The sequence below is a fragment of the Podospora pseudopauciseta genome, assembly GCF_035222475.1.
Source record: "Podospora pseudopauciseta strain CBS 411.78 chromosome 5 map unlocalized CBS411.78m_5.2, whole genome shotgun sequence".
NCBI classification, from domain to species: domain Eukaryota; kingdom Fungi; phylum Ascomycota; class Sordariomycetes; order Sordariales; family Podosporaceae; genus Podospora; species Podospora pseudopauciseta.
Window position 1 is genome coordinate 453,272 of NW_026946666.1, and position 17,227 is coordinate 470,498.

Consider the following 17,227-nt stretch of genomic DNA (forward strand, 5'->3'; position numbering starts at 1 on the left):
TCATGTCGCATTTTATGCGTACACTTCTTGGACGGCTCGAGAACGGCTTGACTGGCATGGGCAATGGCGGTCTTTGTCAAAAATCAGATGAAAATACACGTGTGAAAATCAGGGTCCGGCGTCAGATTGCAAGCTTGCTGCACTTCCAGGTTGGCGTCTGTCAGAATCAACATGGGTGCTTCCAGGTTAGCCCTGGATTCAAATGTTGGAAGTGGACACTTCGGATGGAGGCGACCTAAGCCAGATCAGGTTTAATATCCAATTCAGGGGGCTGTACCCCCACGATCACAGCGGATAAGGTGACGCGATCCCCCGCGAGAAGGTCGTGATAAGAACTTGTATGGATATTATTTGGGGGCACATGTAAATGCGCTTCACTACATTCTAATAGTTTATCGTCATACCATACCTTGGGGATGCAAAGTTGTGAGGACTCACACTTCTTCCAGGCCAAGACTGTGCTGCAACTCCAAACATGCGCCAAGTCAGCATCTCAGCATAGACCTACGGCTTACCTACTCAAAAGGGTAGCGAGCAATCTGCACCAGGGGGGAGACTTCATCCATTTTTCTGAAAGCATTAGCATTCTTCCGCTATCTTGACTGAATCATTCCTGCTTGCCTTTCATGATCCCGGGTATATCTCCAACTGCCTCAATATCGCCTCCTCGCCCAAAATAACCAGAAACCGTTGGTTCCTAAACGTAAGCCGCAATCTCTCCCCAAAGCCAAGCCCTTTACCTCATGTCCAGCCACCTTAGTACCGATGTCTCGTGGAATAGTCCTTGGGGCTGACCACCAGACCACGGCCCTTCTTCGCACCCCGATATACCGTCTCGATAATGTCGATGAGCTCCTGCTTGTCTTCCAGCACCCACTTGATCTTGTTGTTGTCACCGGTGCCCAGATCGATCATCATGTGCTTGTTGCGGAAGAAGAACATGAGGGTGCACTCGTCGTAGAGCTCGTACATTGTGTTGAAGTCGGGGACCTTCTCGATGTCGCAAACGTCTGGAGTAGAAAGTCATGGTTAGCGTTTGCTTTGCGCCAAAGCCAAAAAAAAAAAACAGACAGAAACGGAGGGAAAGCTTACAGATGACTGCAAAGTTCTTGACCTTGTCGGCGATGCGGTAGAGCACCTCATCTTGTCGCATACACGCACTGCTGCCATCTCTGCCAAACCTGATGACTACCAGGCGCTCTTCTTCGCTAAGGATAGCTTGGTCGACGTGCCAGCCCGTCTCCAAGTGTGGCAGTACGAAACTAGAAGCCGTTGGTTGGTTAGTAACTAACCGACAAAGACACAGGCAGCTAAGGGGCGGGGCTCAACATACGACATGGTGATATATACGGGCTTGTCGCAAAACGGCTCGTGTAGTATTCGAAATGTAGATGATTTCGTTGATGACGTAAAATTTGGCGCGTAGGAGCTGATGTAGTTGCTGCGGCAGGATTAGAAAAGAACGAGCAAGTTGAAGTGAGTGAACTTTCTGGACCGTCGCCTTCTCGAAGGCTGTCGAAAAGCCCCCACCGCGTTGCATCAGATTTGCTGACGTAACAGGGCCTGGCCTACCAGCCTTACGAGGCGCACGGTCCACTCGCTCTGTCGCGTCGACGCGTTAATGGTTTTTGGGGAGACCCCTCTATTGCCTCGTGAGCAACACCACCATTCAACAAGCCAGCACTTTCCAGCGTTGTCGCGAATCTTTCAATTTCCCAAATATTCTCAAGTCTTGAAAATGACAGTTGAAGCCCCTTCCACAACCCCCGCCGCGCCGGCCGCGGCCCCAGCAGCCACCACCCCCCTAAAAAGACACGAAGAATACCAATACCTCGACCTCGTCCGCGACATCCTCGAAAACGGTGAACTCCGCCGGGACCGGTATGCTCCCTTTCTCACTCCCCCTTTCTCACTCCCCCTTTCTCACTCCCCCTTTCCCACTCATCATCTAACCATCTTCTCTCCAGAACCGGGACAGGCACCTACTCCCTCTTCGCCCCCTCCCCCCTCAAGTTCTCCCTCTCCACCCCAACAGGAACCCCCCTCCTCCCCCTCCTAACCACAAAACGTGTCTTTACCCGCGCCATAATTCTCGAACTCCTCTGGTTCATCTCCGGCTCCACCTCCTCCCTCCCCTTGTCCTCCCAAAACGTCAAAATTTGGGACGGCAACGGCTCCCGCGCCTTCCTCGACAGCCTAGGCCTCACCCACCGCGAAGAGGGCGACCTCGGCCCCGTGTACGGCTTCCAGTGGCGCCACTTTGGCGCAGAGTACGTTGACTCCAAAACAGACTACACCGGCCAGGGTGTCGACCAGCTCGCGCGCATCGTCCAGACCCTCAAGACGAACCCGTACGATAGGAGGTTGATACTCTCGGCGTGGAACCCAAAGGACATGAGCCAGATGGTCCTCCCGCCGTGTCACATGTTTGCCCAGTTTTATGTCTCTTATCCTAGGTCGAGGAAAGAGACGGAGGAGGGGAGGGAGGTCAAGGGGCATCTACACTGTCAGCTATACCAGCGGAGTTGTGATATGGGGTTGGGGGTGCCGTTTAATATCGCGAGTTATGCGCTGCTGACGCACATGCTGGCCCATGTGTGTGATTTGGTGCCGGGGAGCTTGACGCACGTGATGGGGGATGCGCATGTGTATTTGAATCATGTTGATGCTCTCAAGACGCAGCTGGAAAGAGAACCGAGGGAGTTCCCAGAGTTGGAGATCAAGAGGGAGAAAGGGGGAAGTATTGATGGATGGAAGTTGGAAGATTTCGAGATCAAGGGGTATAACCCGCACAAGGTTATCTCGATGGAGATGTCTGTATAGTTCCAAGCTGATTTGGCATCATAGATAAAGTTGCAGGCGACTGGATATTCAGCGCAAATAATTAGACATGTAAAGCAGAGGTGGTATATTCATCTGACACAAAAGTCCATGCTACTTGTTCCTAAAACCCTTTTCCATAGCGGTATCAAACCCTTTCTTCTTACTTGGTATGCACCGGCACCTCCTTGCTCTGCGTAAAGTGCCTCGGCAACTTATTCTCCCCCTCCGCATACGGGAAACCCGCCTCCTCCCTCGCCATATCATTCACCCACTTCTCATTCCCCTTCAGCCCCCCCTTCCCATGCTTTTCCACGCCCACCTCGTTCCACTTGGCCGCCAAATAAAACCACCCGAGCGCGTTGCCCACGGTCCCGATCTCATCCGACACCCCCGTGGCAGCAGCATGGCTCATCTTCTTCCACAGCTCCTCATCCGTAAAGAGCTCCATCAAGTGCCCCGCCACCGCCTTCCAATCCCCCGGCTGGACCAAAAACCCATTCACCTTGTCCTTGACCTGCAGCGGAATGCCCCCCGTGGCAGTCACAATCACCGGTCTACCCGCATGAAGTGCTTCCGAAACTTTGACCTCGAAACCCTCCCGAGTTGACAACTGCAGCACGACGTGCGCGTTGGCAAGCAGGGTATTGATCAGCTGATCATTCGGATCCAGCCTCATGACGCTCACATCCTTGATCAGGTCAGGGTAGTACGTCTCGAGCTGGCTCATGGTCTGATCATAGATCAGGCTCGCGTCCGGGTCGTCGACGGACCCGTTTCCGCAAACCACCAACTGAGGCACATCGGTGAGCCCTTGCTTGTCACACCTGCGACGGAATTCGGCATAGGAGTCAATCACGGTAGGGATGCCCTTCGCAGGGTCAAATCTCGCAACTTGAATGATATACTTCCTCGCTGGCCAGTTCAGCTCCGTCATGCGCTGCGAGTGGCAGGCCACGTTGTAGATGTGGCCGTAGTAACCGCTGTCCCACTTGTTGAGGTGCTTGTTCAGGCCGTCGAGCCAGTCGGTTGTTGCGGGGAGGTAGACGACCTTCTCTCGGGGGACAGTGTGGGGGACAAAGATGGGGATGGGGTGGGAGATGAACATGTCTGCGCCTTGGATGTTGGACCATAAGAAGTCCCAGATGTCGGCTTGGGGCGAGCCGGCCTTGGCGACCAGGTCGCTGCGGATCTGGATGTGGGAGCGGTAGAGGACGGGCCGGTCAGGAGTGGCTTTCTTGATCAGGGGGATGAGGCCGGGCATTTGCGGGTCGTCAATCTAAGACAACGTCAGTAACCGTGGTACTGTAGGAAGAGAAAGAACTCCCCCACGCTCCCGTTGTGGTGGCTGTGGTCAGGTGGACAACCTTAACCAGGGAACGTGCATGATGGAGGGTAGACGTTGGTTCGAGTGAGATGGGGAAAAAAGACTCATAGAGAGGAAAGTACAAGGTACCTACAATGACAACATCAGCACCACCGTCCGCGGGCGAGCACAGTGGTCCACCCTCAGAGAACCAGTAACGGTTCGCATTGTCGGTGATCCAGTCAATGATGGACTGCTTCTCCTCGGCCGAGACTCGTTGGTCGGGGTGGCTCACACCCTGGAGAATGTTGTGGATGTTCTTGGTGATACGGAAGACACCAGGACGAGGCTTGGGGACTGTCCAAAAACGTCAGCCTCACAGACTCCTCCGAACAGAGCTCAAGTTGTATCCTCTACTTACCATACCAAGTCAAGTCCACCCCCATAAGACGGGCAAAACGGACCAATGCGTGACGCATCAGAGCCACACCACCACCTTGAGGTGTGGAACTGAAGAAGGCAATCTTGGTCTTGTTCCCGCGGAGCTTCTTTGCATACGTCAACATGGTCTCCCACGTAGCATGGCTGCAAGTGTCCTTGTGGTTCTGGACTGTCGTAAGGTGGGCTCGGAAGCCAGCATCAGTCTGGACAATTCCTCGCCAGCCAACGTGAAGAAGAGGAACAAGAGAGGGGCCAAAGTTCCTATCAGGTCCCATTAGCGTCTGCCGGTTGAGTTCGAGTTGTACGCCAACAACACTCACATGATACACTTCCGCGCCATAGAATCAGCCTGCTCGTCCACCCTCTTCACATCCCAAAACGACTTCTCCTTGTGCTCATCGTCCGGCCGCATCACAATCGGCACAATATCCAGCTCCAGCCACAGCCTCGAGCACAAGCTCGGGCTCATGTACTTGAGCGTCGTGGGCAGACCAGCACCGATAAACTTGGCAAAGTTCTCGTGCTCGTACTTTTCCACTTCGGAAATCACGTAGTCAGCAATCAGATCGGCCCCCATCTTCATGGCGTCGTCCAGCATAATATGCTTGACGGAAAAGTCCACGAGATAGACTGTGTCGTGAATTGCCAGGGCTACGACGGCCGTGTGGTCGTCTGAGAAGACGGCCGAGACACCGAGGTAGAGGGTCTTGTAGAGACAAAAGCCATCATCAGTTTTTATGTACTGTGAAGAGAACAAACAGAGACAGGCAGGCAGAGTGGCTAGCTTACGGTGAGGGCAGGACCAAAGTGACCTTCCTTCTCCACCAATGTGCTCATCTGGCGCTTGCGGTGCACCGAAGTGCCCGTGGAGAACTTGCGTCCCTTTTCGAACGCCATGGCTGCGTTGACAGCGTGTACGACAGGACGAAGACTCTTGTGGTTGTAATGATCGGGATGGGATCGATTATCTGTATGTGTATGATCTGAGCTCTGCTCGTGTGGATCTGCAAACAAAGAACTGGCACGATCAGAGGAAGAAGATTGTTGAGGTTGAGCGAGAGTGGAGGGAGCAACGGGGGAGGACAAAGGGCTTATAGCTCTTTCCTGTTCCTGGATCGCAGCTGGGGACGAGGCCAGTTGACGGGCAAAGCGGGGGGACCCAGACCCGTTCTGGGCTTGGGATGGCGAGGATGGGACGACGGTTGGCGCTGGGAGGCTGTCGGTGTTTTCGTTATGGTGGCGGGAAGCAAGGGTGGTCGACGGTGAGGAGGGGCGCTGATCCTGATCCATTGTTCAAGAAAATCGGGAAAAACAGCTGTCGAGCTTGCTATGGACGCGGGGGGAGGTCCTCGCGAGGCGGTGACGCAGGTATTCGTCTTGCAGCTGCAGCCAGGCGGGTCCAGTGGGATGCTGCGATGCAGTGGTCTGCTGCTCTCTGCTCTGGTACCGTGGTACCTGAGGTACTTGGTAATGTGAGGCGGGGTAGGAACAATGAGCTCAGCTCGCGCAAGCGTAAGACGATGGGGGACGTCCGCCGAGGAGTATGTTCGTTGTCGAGTCAGGTTCGATGTCAGGTCGGTGCTTCCCGAGGGACCTCTCTTGGGTCCAGACTGCCGGGAATTGGTGGTGTCACCTGCGAGATTGTCAATTTCACGATCCAAAACCTGGTTGATCTGTGTGCCTCGAATGGGCGAGAACGACAATGGCGATATCTCGTCGTTCCATGAAGCTCTTCTCACTTTTTGCCCCCTGCCTTGTGCCACCCTCGACGTGGGACACACGGTGCTTGATCCCCGCGCCACAGCATACCACCCATCTCGCTGCCGGAGGGCTCACAAGATACGCAGTCTGTAGATGGCCCTGGCAGGGCAGGAATGCATCTCGTGCTTGGGGTCACGGCGGGGTTGGCTTGGAGCCCACAGAGGTCATTGGATGAAAGCTACCACACCTGCACAATACATGAAAGTGCAGGTGGTAAAGTCGGTGAGGATGTTCATCACCAAGCCATGGCTGTGATAACTGTGGTTCGGGGCTTCTCTCGAAAACAAAAAGAATTGTCCTGGTCCGGCCACGGCCCGCGACCTGTCGGCTCGGACACGGTGACAGCTCAGAACGAGACTATCGACTCCATGCGCGAGTCTGAAACGGGCACGTACAGCAAGGTGTAGGAGCGAGAAAATGGAATAGTGCAGGAACTTACAGCAGAAATTCTTTTCTTTTTCTTTGCGTAACGGTCTCGCTGAATAGCAACAGCTTGTCTGAGACCAGCTTCCGAAGAATCTGATCTGGACGGTGTACGGGTTGCTGAGAATTTCTCTTCTACTTACTGTCAGATCATCTGAAGGATCAATTTGAGATGGAGTGATCTCAGGAAACTATCCGTCAGCATTCCCAAAGTTTTGAGACGAACCTTTCTCTTCTATCACGACGTCTAGGAAGTGGTGACGTCCTGGTTACAGTGTCCGTTGTAACCGCTGTTAGCGGGCTTCTAGCGTTGGAGATGTCGTGCGGCTAGCGGGGCAGTTCACAGGGGCCTGAGCTAGGGGTGTTGACAAGGGGGTGATTGGATGCGGGGTTGTGAGGTTGTGAGTCTGCAGGTGGAATGAATTGGATGGTGGTGAGGGATAGGGGATGTGAGACCAACAGATCGAATGAGCTGTTTAGGTAGATAATTGAGCTATGAGTAATGACTATTGATTGTGTTGGCAAACATTACACTCAGTCGTGGGTTGATGACTTATACATCAGCTTCAACTGCTTGATGGGCCACTTCAACGAGATCATACGATGGCTGGCTATGCTGAGTGCAGAAAATACCCCACGACTGTTCGGCTATCATGAAACTGGGAACGTCTTGGAACATGTCGTTGATCGAGATCTTGGGCTTGGTCAGCGGCTCTGGTGCCCGTATTGGCCCTGAAGGTGGGCCTCTGCAGGAACTATTTCTCAGAGTAACATGTGGTTTGGCGGCAGTGCCGGGCAGTCAGGTCATCACCAGGTATTCACATGTGGACCGTATCGACCAATTTGGTGCTTGCTTGCTGCCAACAAGCTTGGAAGGGAGAAAGAAGGACTCATATCCCAGGATTTCGTGCAAGTCCCTGCACTCAAGATGGTAACCTATACGATGACTTACTTATACGATCGGAGAGAGCGGAAGAGGCAAAAGTATGCCAACCCACTGAGTACGAGAGCAGCTTGAACAACTCAAATCATTACCAAATATGAACAACAATAAGGATAATCCGTACTCCGTGCTGTGTCCTCTGAGGATGTTCCAACTGTCGTCCACAATAGTCTTAGCATGGCGGGGAAGAGGGGCACCGATGATCCGAGTCCCATGGAAGGGTGCGGGGCAAAACGGGGAAGTGACGAGTGCCCCACTCGGCTTCTGAAGCCAAGTGCTTGGTGACCATAAACTGCACACTGCACGGGCCAAGCCGCCCAAGGATGGCCTGTCAACATTCGACGCTGCTCCTTCACCACACCCCCCGTGACACCACAACACCATCTTTGTTTTACTGTGTCACCCCAGGGCGGTATTTGTTGAGACGGCGGTGTCACGTCCCGACGAGACATTTTCAGCCTCCACACATCACGGGACCCTGAAAGCTTTTCTCGTTCACATCCTCCAAAGACATGGTCGGATTTTGGGTCGGTGCCGGTCGACCGAGCCGAGTCGAATCCTACAGAACATTTGACAATGATCGATGATCCGTATAGAGGCTGGACTAACAGGTAAGACGTCAATGGTATTCAATAAAAGAACCCCCATCCTACATACGCAATACGCTCTCATTTACATAATACACATTTCGTCTGCCTCCTTCTCCCGCTCCTTTAGTCATATCTCTTGGCAACCGTCTTCCAGTTGATGATGTTCCAGATGGCATCAAAGTACTCGGCCTTGCGGTTCTCGTACTGGAGGTAGTACGCGTGCTCCCAGGCGTCAATGCCCAGAAGAGGCACAAAGGCACCGGTAACGGGATCCTGGTTGGCGCGGGTGACGATGCTCAGAGTGTCGCTCTCCTTGTCCTTGACGAGCCACGCCCAGCCGCTGCCCTGGATGCCAGCCAGAGTGGTGTTCATCTGCTTTCGGAAGTCCTCAAAGCTGCCAAAGTCGTCCTCAATGGCTTGCTGCATCACACGAACACACGTTAGCACAATCTCTAAAACTCTTGCTCGGGCCCAACGTACCTTGAGGTCTCCCTTAGGCTCACCACCGCCCTCCCTGCTGGCAGGGGCAAGGTTCTCCCAGAAAAGAGAGTGGTTGACGTGGCCACCACCGTGGAAGTTGAGAAGAGGCGCAATCGAGGCAGCCTTGGTGAAGTCACCCTTCTCCTCGGCCTTTGCGATATTTTCCAGCGCCGTGTTAAGGCCGGTCACATATGTTTGGTGGTGCTTCTTGTGGTGGAGCTCCATGATCTTGGAGGAGATGTAAGGCTCGAGCGCATTGTAGTCATCTGTAACCAGCACAGGTAAGTACAATGCCTTATCATGGTAAGTTGTAGCTAGCTAGTGGCGGCAATTGTGACAGATTGTGGCAGCGGCGTGGCTGGCGTGTGGGAGTAGCCCCATAGAGGGCAACCAAGTTAACCTCTTGACTGTTCAGCACTTACACGGAAGATCTGGGAGAGTGGCCTTGCCGCGAACGAAGCTGGTGCTGGCGAGAGCAGCAGCAGGCTTGACAGCCGAAGCCCGGAGAGCTCCACGGAGCGCGGGGACGGTGCGAAGAAGAGTGGAAGACATTGTGATGGTGATGGTTGTGTTTGCTGTTGAGATAGGGGGTCAATTGAGTGTCTGGCGGTTTAGAGTTTGGAGGCGTGCCGTAAACATACCCTTTGAGTTCAAATGATGCAGACTTGGGACGTCAAACTTGTTCGGGTCTGGTCTCAGAAGGGAACCTCGATGAAAGCTTCGGTTACTATCAGTCACAATTCCGTCATTGCCCCACTTCAAGCTACCCCAGTTTCGGCTGTATGAACTGTTGTCTGGGCCACCTGCTGGCACGAGCGTCGCTGACCTAACAGAGGCGCACTGCCCCTCCAGGATGTTTCGCGTCCTCTCGAAGCCCAAAATTCAGGGACCAGTCGAGGTTTGACTTGCGGTTGGAGTTTCTTTCATTCTTTGCATTGGATCGCCTCCCTACCGCGTCGTCATTATGTCTTACTACGACATTGACTCTATTCTCACCGACGCAGAGGTACCAGACTGGTCTCCTCCGAACCTTCCCTCTGTCACTAACCGGCACCTTGATGGCCACAGAAAATCCCATGTACCTTCCAGCTCGACATTCCCGACCTAGGCTACCTTGACAACACCCCGAACCAACCCCTCAAAGCCGGAACAAAAGTTAACCTCCCACTATGGCTCGCCGAAATGCTTGTCATCGCCAACACCGGCGGTCCCGATAACAAGACCTTTGTCACATTCGACCTCCCCCGAGCTCTCGGAAACGACGTCGTTCAAGCCCTCAAAGCCGACCCTCGAGCCGTCCCATTACGCGATCAGAGCGCCCATTTTTACGGGCTTGCAACACACATGATGGATTTATCTGAGGAACAAGAGCTGGGGAGTGTCCTGCGCAAGACGTTCGTCACTCGCGCTACCGAGATCTCATTACATGCTCGCAAGGTTGGGGGCGTCAGCACTAAAGGGAAAGGGAAAGAGGAGGGGAGTAATCTTGGGATTGGTGGTGCTGGTGAGGAGTTCCTCAGAGGGCTGGACGAGTGGGAGAGGAAGCTCTTCCGAAAGGCGCACGACGGCGCCAAGTCTGGGAAGGAGTGGATGGACAGTATCAAGAAGAACTGAGGGACTGGGGAGAATCTCTTGAAGCAAGAGGTGGAGGAAGCCAACCCACGCCCTCGCCATCCCTTCAATTCCAAAGATCGCCACCGCTGACGAAACGAAGAAATTACAATATGGCCAGCGCCTGTTGTGGGATCAACCCGTACGAACAGCTGTACCAAACCCTTACCTGATGGCATGGGTTCATGCTCTAATTTTTGGGCTGGCTGGTCGTGGACACGCCGGCCCACATTGGACCTCGGGGAACCATTTGTTGAAATCCAAATTCGACGTAACAAACCAAGGATGGCGCAGAGAACTGTATGATAACCTTAAACCGGACCGATGGACACCTAGTTCAATCGGTAATCGGCGCAAGATTAACTGATATTGCCTTCTTCGATTCCAGATACGGAACAACTGGGAATTACGGTGCGCAGGCGTCAAAATGTGGAATAGGTATGGTAGACCATATCGCACGGCACAGCGTTGCCGGTGTAGGGCTCATTCTGTGGCAAGACAGCACACATATATTATGCACAATACAGGAGAACATTAAACCATCAAATCTGTGTAGTTTGGGACTAACTTGATGTTTCGTCTTAGTTTGCGAGCACTTCCTCAGCTGTCAGGGTTTTGCCATCCTTTTTGAGCTGGGGTTGGCGGTGGCAATCATGGACGCAAGCTCCACAGCAACACATTAACAAAGCACCAGCCCGGCTAGCGCAATGGTAGCGCGTAAGACTTCTAATCTTAAGGCTGTGGGTTCGAGTCCCACGTCGGGTGCAAAACGAGTTGACCCAAGACCTGGTCAGCTTGCATTCCTTTTTTTCAACCCCGTTTTTTTGGGGATATTGTAGATTTCTAATCACTTTTCCCATTCTACTATCTCTTCCTATGATGATGGCTGCCCTGGAGATGGCGAGGCACCCCTACTAAGACTCCTCGCTCTTCCGATAAGCTTCGATACACCTAGCGACGACGTCTTTTTCTTGAGGACGTAGATTTTGGGCATGCAGGCTACGAAACCGCTTCCGGAGGGAGGATTGGGAGATGGGAGGGCGAAAGGGTAGATGGTGTAGTTGTCTGAGAGCCAGTGCTGGACCGAGTAGAAATCGCTTTTTCCCCACGGCATGTGTTGTTAGTATCTTGGTGTGGATTGGCGACTAATGATAGGTGCACCGAGTGTCTTTTTTTCACAGGGACAAGATATGTAGGGGGGGAACTTACGTCCATCTACTGGGTGTCTCTGGCAGGTTTGAGTCCGCTCCGTCTGGCCAGAAGGAGAACTCTTTTACGATGATACCTGGTCTGACGTCGAGCTCTTGGATGAGTTTCAGAAGGGTGTTGTTGAGGGTTGTGTCGAACAGGAGGGTGTGGGAGTTGATTTTGAGGATTCCTTTGTCGATGTACTCGTGGGGGGATCGAGAGTCGGGGAGGAGAAAGGTGCGGTGCTCGAGCTGAGTGTGGTTGTCTGGTTTTTTGCGGAGGACGCGGGACATGTCTTCGAAGAAGTAGGATTGGCGGTTGATGTTGTTGTACTGGAACTGTGGGTGGATTATACTGTTGTTGGGTGGAGGGTCGATGGAGGGAGGCTTGCTGGAGGAGCTTTGGGACGGGGTTTTCTTCTCGGTGGGGGATAACTTGGGCTTTTGGGCTTTGTGGGAGACGGCTCGGGTGAAGTGGAGGAGGTTGGTGATGCAGATGTTGGATTGTTTGAGGTAGTACTTGAAAGGACCGCCGGGCTCGCCCATTTGCTCAAGGATGTGTCCTGCTAGGGGTCCTGTGTAGAAGATATGTTCGGCGGTGAGGATACGGCGCATTATTTGGTAGTAGCCCGGTTCGTTCAAGGGGTTGGGCTCCTTGAGGTCGTCTCTTCTGTAAATTTTGCGCTCTGTGAGCCCGGGTGGGAGTGAGTCGATAATGTGACATATTCTAGACCGATTTCAGTAACGTGTTCGACATCACGGAGCAGCTCTCGACCTACGTCGCGTTGTCAACCATGGCCCAATCTTGGCGTCTACTAGTGATGATGTTGTATGCGGCTTGAATATGAGGAGGTACTTCGAGATAATTTTGAATAAGGTAGTCAGCCCTTCTGACAACCTCGTTCCTCCGAGCATAGCCCGGGTGAGTGTCGAGTTCTCCAGGCTCGATGGGTTTTGCACGTGGTTGCGCCATTTCGATGCTTGCGTCGGTGAGGTGGGTGAGGAGCAGCGACTGAGGCCGTAGGGAGAGGTTATATGTGAGTATGGGGTTCGTCAAGTGTGGGAGGTATTGCTCCCAGGGCTTCGGCCCTGTGGCCCACAAATCAGTCTTGATAGTTGTAGCTGTTTGCTCTCTGGAGCTGTTTATTTGAGTATCTCTGAATATCATGAACTTTTACACATCTCTGCGGACGCCCGACATCACGTGGGGATCTTCTTTGTTACCCAAAGCTTCGTTGGTGACACGAACAACTGCGGGCGGTCTGTTGGTTTCATTTTGCGGGCATCATCGTGATGAATTTTGAGACACGAGACATACAAACGTGCCATACGTGTGAATTGTATGCAGTCGGATGGTGAATGGAGTCCAGACGGGTGCTTTTGGCCCTTTCGCCACTCGGCTCCAAGCGCTAACTTTTGGTGGGAGGCATCCCGAGAGGGCAGTGCAAATTACGTATCACAGACCGCCGTCCGGAACCAGCTCAGGGGTCCAGGGGCAAAACCATCGCGTTCTCATGCTAGGAGAGAATTGTCGTGGAGCTCACTCATAAATGATTGATGGTGTTGAGAAAAGATATTCTGCCTCACGATGCAGCTCCCACACACGAAGTCCAGTCAACGTCTGTCAACCACTGCGCACAAGTGCGAGCTATCCCCAACCTATTCGATGCGCACTGTAACCCTTTATCACAGCCGTTTCACTTTACCCAGCCAAGTCTAGCCACTCAGGCTTATGAGTTCCGGAGCTATCGTACGTCTCCAACGACCTGGCGAAAACGAGGCATGTGAAAAGAAGATTGGAGAACAGCGATATCCCCTGGCACCACACCCAGCCACCGAGACACTCAGTAGAAATTGTTCAGGGTAGATAAAACCACAGGTAAAGAGTCTATGTGCCAAGAAGAGTTGGCAAGAACACATACCCGCGGTAGCCTTCGTAAGAGTCGTGGATAATACACCAGCGGATTACCTTCCCAAGACCTGTCCCTGCAAGCCAGATCAGTGCAGCTTGTCGGACACGGAAAATGAAACTTGTTTGCCGTCTTACACTGGCTGTCCTCTGGAAGGATGCAGGGTTGGTGGTTGATCCCCAATCGGTGATGATCATCCAAGGTCCAACCTTGTCACCTAACCATTCTCCAATTTTCGGATCAACTACAATGTGATAAATGAACCAGATGCAGATATAGCCAAGTTTTCTCGGCCATGCCAGGGGGCTAGATCTAAAGAGCGTCGAGAACAGGGATCATCAGTGTCGAGATGGCGCGTTGGAGAGCTTTCTCATGCAGCAAGTCCTCTATCTGTACTGTGCGACGTATGGGGTCTTCGGACAGGCTTAGGTAGACTTCGTGGTTCCGATAGGCGATTAAAACGAGGACTTGTACTGCTACCCATCCTATAGACAAACACCAAGCGGCAGTTTGAAATCCGAGTGGTATCGTGACGTGACAAAGACTAGTTTGATGATGACGAGAAGACAGCAATGGTGCCGAGAATCTTGACGATCAACTCGACATAGGATTCGTTCCCCCTCCGACTCTCCCTGGCGCTGCCAATAGACCTGATGCCACCAGGACGTGGACTCCTACGGCCGAGTTGGTCATCTGATGGATTTAAATTTCGATGTCCATGAATATCTCGTGTCGAGGCACGGTCGATGATATCAAGGCTGCTGGCGGGTGACGCTTCGTCAGAGTAGGGGACATCTCCTAGCAGGGGTGATCTTGCTTCGTCGTCGTCGTCGTCATGTCCTTGGGCATCCGGGTTTTCGGACCAGCGGTTGGAACTCCGGCGCTTCCACCAAGAATTAGTTGGAGTTGGGTTCACCAATTTACAATATGCCGGGGGGGGCTGCCGCGCCTTCGTAGAAGTAGCACAGCTGTGGCAGTCATCCGTAGGTTCTCCCGGAGCCCCAATCCAAGATCAGCTCTTGTCAACCCAAGACAACGGATGGTCGGCCAGATGCACTGTGACAATGCGAAGATGATGAGGTTTCGTGTCGGTGTGTTGGCATTCGTGGCTTGGGTTGGAGTTGGCTGCCTCCGAAAAGCGCTGAAAGTGGCCACCAGCGAGAGTGAGCCCAGCCTTGGGATCGGCATTGTCTCTAGTTCCTTAGGCACCTAGGCAGAGTCATTTTGACCAAAAGAGTTTAAGTTGGCAAAGGAATCTGTAGGTATTCTTGAACCGTGACATAGCTATATAGGTCGGTACCCGATACTTTAGGTACTTGAGCCAAATTGGCTCCTGTCAGTAGCAAACCTGAGAAGTCGAACCCATCCCAGCCATCATTGTAGTTGAGGTCCGTCACCAAACAAAGATTCAATCTGATCTTGCTCCAACACAGCATCAAGCTCCGCCTTCTCCTCAATAGCTGCGATTTCCGCAGGAGCAACAACAACCTCTGGCTCCTCGGTGCCTTTGTTGTCCGCGCCAGCAACTGCCTCAGCCTTCATTCGGCCAAATCGCGACCCAAACGTCCTCCGTCTTTGGATCCGCGATCTCACAGGACCTAACCCAGGTTAACCATATTATTCCTGCACTCCATATGTCACGCCAGTTGACTTACCCTTGATAGGTTCACGACCTTCGGCTCCCCTCCTCGAGTTCACTCCTCCACAGTTCGGCGCAGAAATCGGCACCAACGACTGCGGAAACGGATCCAACGGACCCCAGACATTCGCATTCTCGTCCCTCCCAACACCCTTGGTCAAGAACTCCATCTCCCGAAACTCAAACGGCACGCCGTTGGCGAACAACCCCGGGATGTCCATCTCGGTCTGAACCCACACGTTCACAGGTTGGATGTAGCTCCCTGCCAGAATTCCGTTCCTGGTCCTCCGGGTGATGGGAACACCGTCAATCTCAGCTACGGCACGATACTCCCTTGTGTAGCCAAACAGGATCTCATTGCGGTACTCGAACTTGTTCTGGAAGTTACGTCCACCGCGAAGACCGACGCCAGCGATCATGCGTTCTGTTGTCTCGCCTGTGCAGGGGTTTACGTCGAGGGCGTAGAGGGTTACCGAGGTGCGGGGGTTGGAGGAGAAGCCGATGAACTTGGTGGGGTTTAGCACCGGTATGGTTGTGTGGGGGGAGGGGAGGTCAGGGGGCTTACTCTGGAGTCAGCGATTTCAGCTGCCGGGCTGGGACTGAAGATACCGAGGAGAGCGAGCTCCATGCGGATGTAGACAATGTCATCGCCAGTGGTGATCTGAACGTTTTGGGCGACGATGCTGAAGGCGATGACTTCGTCGCCGCGCCGGAAGCCACTGAAGGTGATGAGATCGCCCGGGAGGAAGGGGGCCATGACCAATGGGTCGGGGGCGCGGCTAAGGGTGACAGTCAGAACGCTGAGTTGACCACGATGTTGAGGATCGCTTACAAGATTCCGGGACGGCCAGTAGGCCGATTGCTCAACGGACACAAGGGATCAGAACCGTTGCGGGGGATACACATAGGAAATCCTGAAAACGCAGTGATGCTGGGACTTTGATCATCCGCCGTCATGAACGGCGCACCGTCATACCCAACAGAGAAGACACCGTTGGGATCGCTGATGCGGACGGTAGGTCCGTTCTCGATCTTCATGCTACCATCAGTGTAATTGAGGGACTCGATGAAGCCGAAGCTGAGGCCCTCGAAGAACTCGGTGATGACCACCTGACCGACACGGGGGTCTCCCTCGATAGTGTTGCCCATGACCTGTAACAGGTATTAGCCAGCCGCTAACTTGGAGTCGACAGCAAGCAGGGGCTGTTTACCAAGGTCTCAAACCCAATGAAGTCTGACTTGCTCGCGACAAAGTCTCTCCACGGCACCCACGCGGCAGGAAACTGGACCAAGAGGTTTCTGGGGATGTTCAAAACGAAGCCGTTGACGGTGATTGTACCGCCGGCGTTGTAGGATGTGTCATTGGCGGTGACGGTTGCGTCCTCGAACGCTCCTTGTACCCAGATAGGAGAGTCATCTCGGAGGACCTGGGCGAGGACACAAGGGAGGAACAAAGAGAAAAAGAGAAAAGAGAGGATCGAGGTGAAGATGTGACACCTCATGATGGCAGTGTTGCTGAGCGAGTCAAGGACGGATACGGGTACCTGACATAGAGCCAGCACAAGTCTCTGTTGACGCTCATGTCTTATATAGGCTCTTCTCTGCGACGGCTCAGTCATCACAGTAATAGTCCATGTTTCTTCTCAGCGGCAGCTCCAATCTGTCAAGGCATGGCTCTCTGGCTCACTTCTTCGTGACTCGGGGGCAAATATTCCAGCTCGGCTCGACCTGCCCATCGGCTTGGTCATCAAGGTAGAAGCGAGCTATAGACAATATTCTGAGATGAACTCATCCATCAGGAGAATCTAGAGTCTGGCCTTGTGTCAATAGGATCCATGAGAATACAACATAACAAACATATAGGTTCCTGTTAAGCGAGCAGATGCCGGCTATCACAGAGCCGAGGCCAGTCTAACATCATGTGCCGCTTCCTTTGCAGCTTTATTCCCCACCATCAGAGATTCGCTAAATCTTTCTTCCCGACGTTAATTCTTTAGTTATTAGGACAGATCTCACACCTCCACCATTTCAGGTAGAACTTGTAGGAAATTTCCTCCGTCTCGTCCCGGCTGAGATTCCTGCTTGGAGATGGCAAAGACTCGTGCAACAGTCTACA

The 17,227-nt window shown here is 53.2% G+C and overlaps 7 protein-coding genes and 1 non-coding gene across 8 annotated transcripts; 3 read left to right on the forward strand and 5 right to left on the reverse strand.

Annotated features, from left to right (window-relative positions):
- Positions 1 to 304: 304 nt before the first annotated feature.
- On the reverse strand, positions 305 to 1,491 carry DIM1_2 (Dimethyladenosine transferase). The gene is made up of 3 exons (XM_062912769.1): positions 1,334 to 1,491; positions 1,093 to 1,262; positions 305 to 1,010 (listed from the first exon to the last, which is right to left on the reverse strand). Exons 1-3 carry the CDS (start codon positions 1,336 to 1,338, stop codon positions 757 to 759), a joined length of 429 nt encoding a protein of 142 aa, XP_062763873.1. The 5' UTR covers positions 1,339 to 1,491; the 3' UTR covers positions 305 to 756.
- On the forward strand, positions 1,422 to 2,948 carry TMP1 (Thymidylate synthase). The gene is made up of 3 exons (XM_062912768.1): positions 1,422 to 1,476; positions 1,576 to 1,881; positions 1,968 to 2,948. Exons 2-3 carry the CDS (start codon positions 1,622 to 1,624, stop codon positions 2,821 to 2,823), a joined length of 1,116 nt encoding a protein of 371 aa, XP_062763874.1. The 5' UTR covers positions 1,422 to 1,476; positions 1,576 to 1,621; the 3' UTR covers positions 2,824 to 2,948.
- QC763_501750 (uncharacterized protein) lies at positions 2,867 to 5,857 on the reverse strand (the record flags this gene model as incomplete). The annotated part of the gene is made up of 5 exons (XM_062912767.1): positions 2,867 to 4,099; positions 4,281 to 4,483; positions 4,548 to 4,828; positions 4,888 to 5,273; positions 5,357 to 5,857. 5 exons carry the CDS (start codon positions 5,855 to 5,857, stop codon positions 2,984 to 2,986), a joined length of 2,487 nt encoding a protein of 828 aa, XP_062763875.1. The 3' UTR covers positions 2,867 to 2,983.
- Positions 5,858 to 6,137: 280 nt separating this feature from the next.
- QC763_0080400 (uncharacterized protein) lies at positions 6,138 to 7,430 on the reverse strand (the record flags this gene model as incomplete). Its single annotated transcript, XM_062906092.1, has 3 exons — positions 6,138 to 6,200; positions 6,768 to 6,852; positions 7,354 to 7,430. The coding sequence occupies 3 exons, from the start codon at positions 7,428 to 7,430 to the stop codon at positions 6,138 to 6,140; spliced, it is 225 nt and encodes a 74-aa protein (XP_062763876.1).
- An 812-nt stretch (positions 7,431 to 8,242) lies between these two features.
- On the reverse strand, positions 8,243 to 9,501 carry SOD2_2 (Superoxide dismutase [Mn], mitochondrial). Its single transcript, XM_062912766.1, has 3 exons — positions 9,187 to 9,501; positions 8,765 to 9,030; positions 8,243 to 8,704 (listed from the first exon to the last, which is right to left on the reverse strand). The coding sequence occupies exons 1-3, from the start codon at positions 9,314 to 9,316 to the stop codon at positions 8,408 to 8,410; spliced, it is 693 nt and encodes a 230-aa protein (XP_062763877.1). The 5' UTR covers positions 9,317 to 9,501; the 3' UTR covers positions 8,243 to 8,407.
- Positions 9,502 to 9,614: 113 nt separating this feature from the next.
- Positions 9,615 to 10,908, forward strand: PSF3 (DNA replication protein). Its single transcript, XM_062912765.1, has 2 exons — positions 9,615 to 9,770; positions 9,833 to 10,908. Exons 1-2 carry the CDS (start codon positions 9,729 to 9,731, stop codon positions 10,376 to 10,378), a joined length of 588 nt encoding a protein of 195 aa, XP_062763878.1. The 5' UTR covers positions 9,615 to 9,728; the 3' UTR covers positions 10,379 to 10,908.
- A 160-nt stretch (positions 10,909 to 11,068) lies between these two features.
- QC763_0080430 lies at positions 11,069 to 11,140 on the forward strand. Its single transcript has one exon. It is a non-coding gene; the product is annotated as a tRNA-Arg (tRNA).
- Positions 11,141 to 11,168: 28 nt separating this feature from the next.
- QC763_0080440 (uncharacterized protein) lies at positions 11,169 to 16,910 on the reverse strand. Its single transcript, XM_062906093.1, has 8 exons — positions 16,323 to 16,910; positions 15,944 to 16,263; positions 15,677 to 15,890; positions 15,128 to 15,617; positions 14,870 to 15,070; positions 12,342 to 12,651; positions 11,585 to 12,289; positions 11,169 to 11,472 (listed from the first exon to the last, which is right to left on the reverse strand). The coding sequence occupies exons 1-8, from the start codon at positions 16,728 to 16,730 to the stop codon at positions 11,250 to 11,252; spliced, it is 2,871 nt and encodes a 956-aa protein (XP_062763879.1). The 5' UTR covers positions 16,731 to 16,910; the 3' UTR covers positions 11,169 to 11,249.
- Between the last annotated feature and the right edge of the window lie 317 nt (positions 16,911 to 17,227).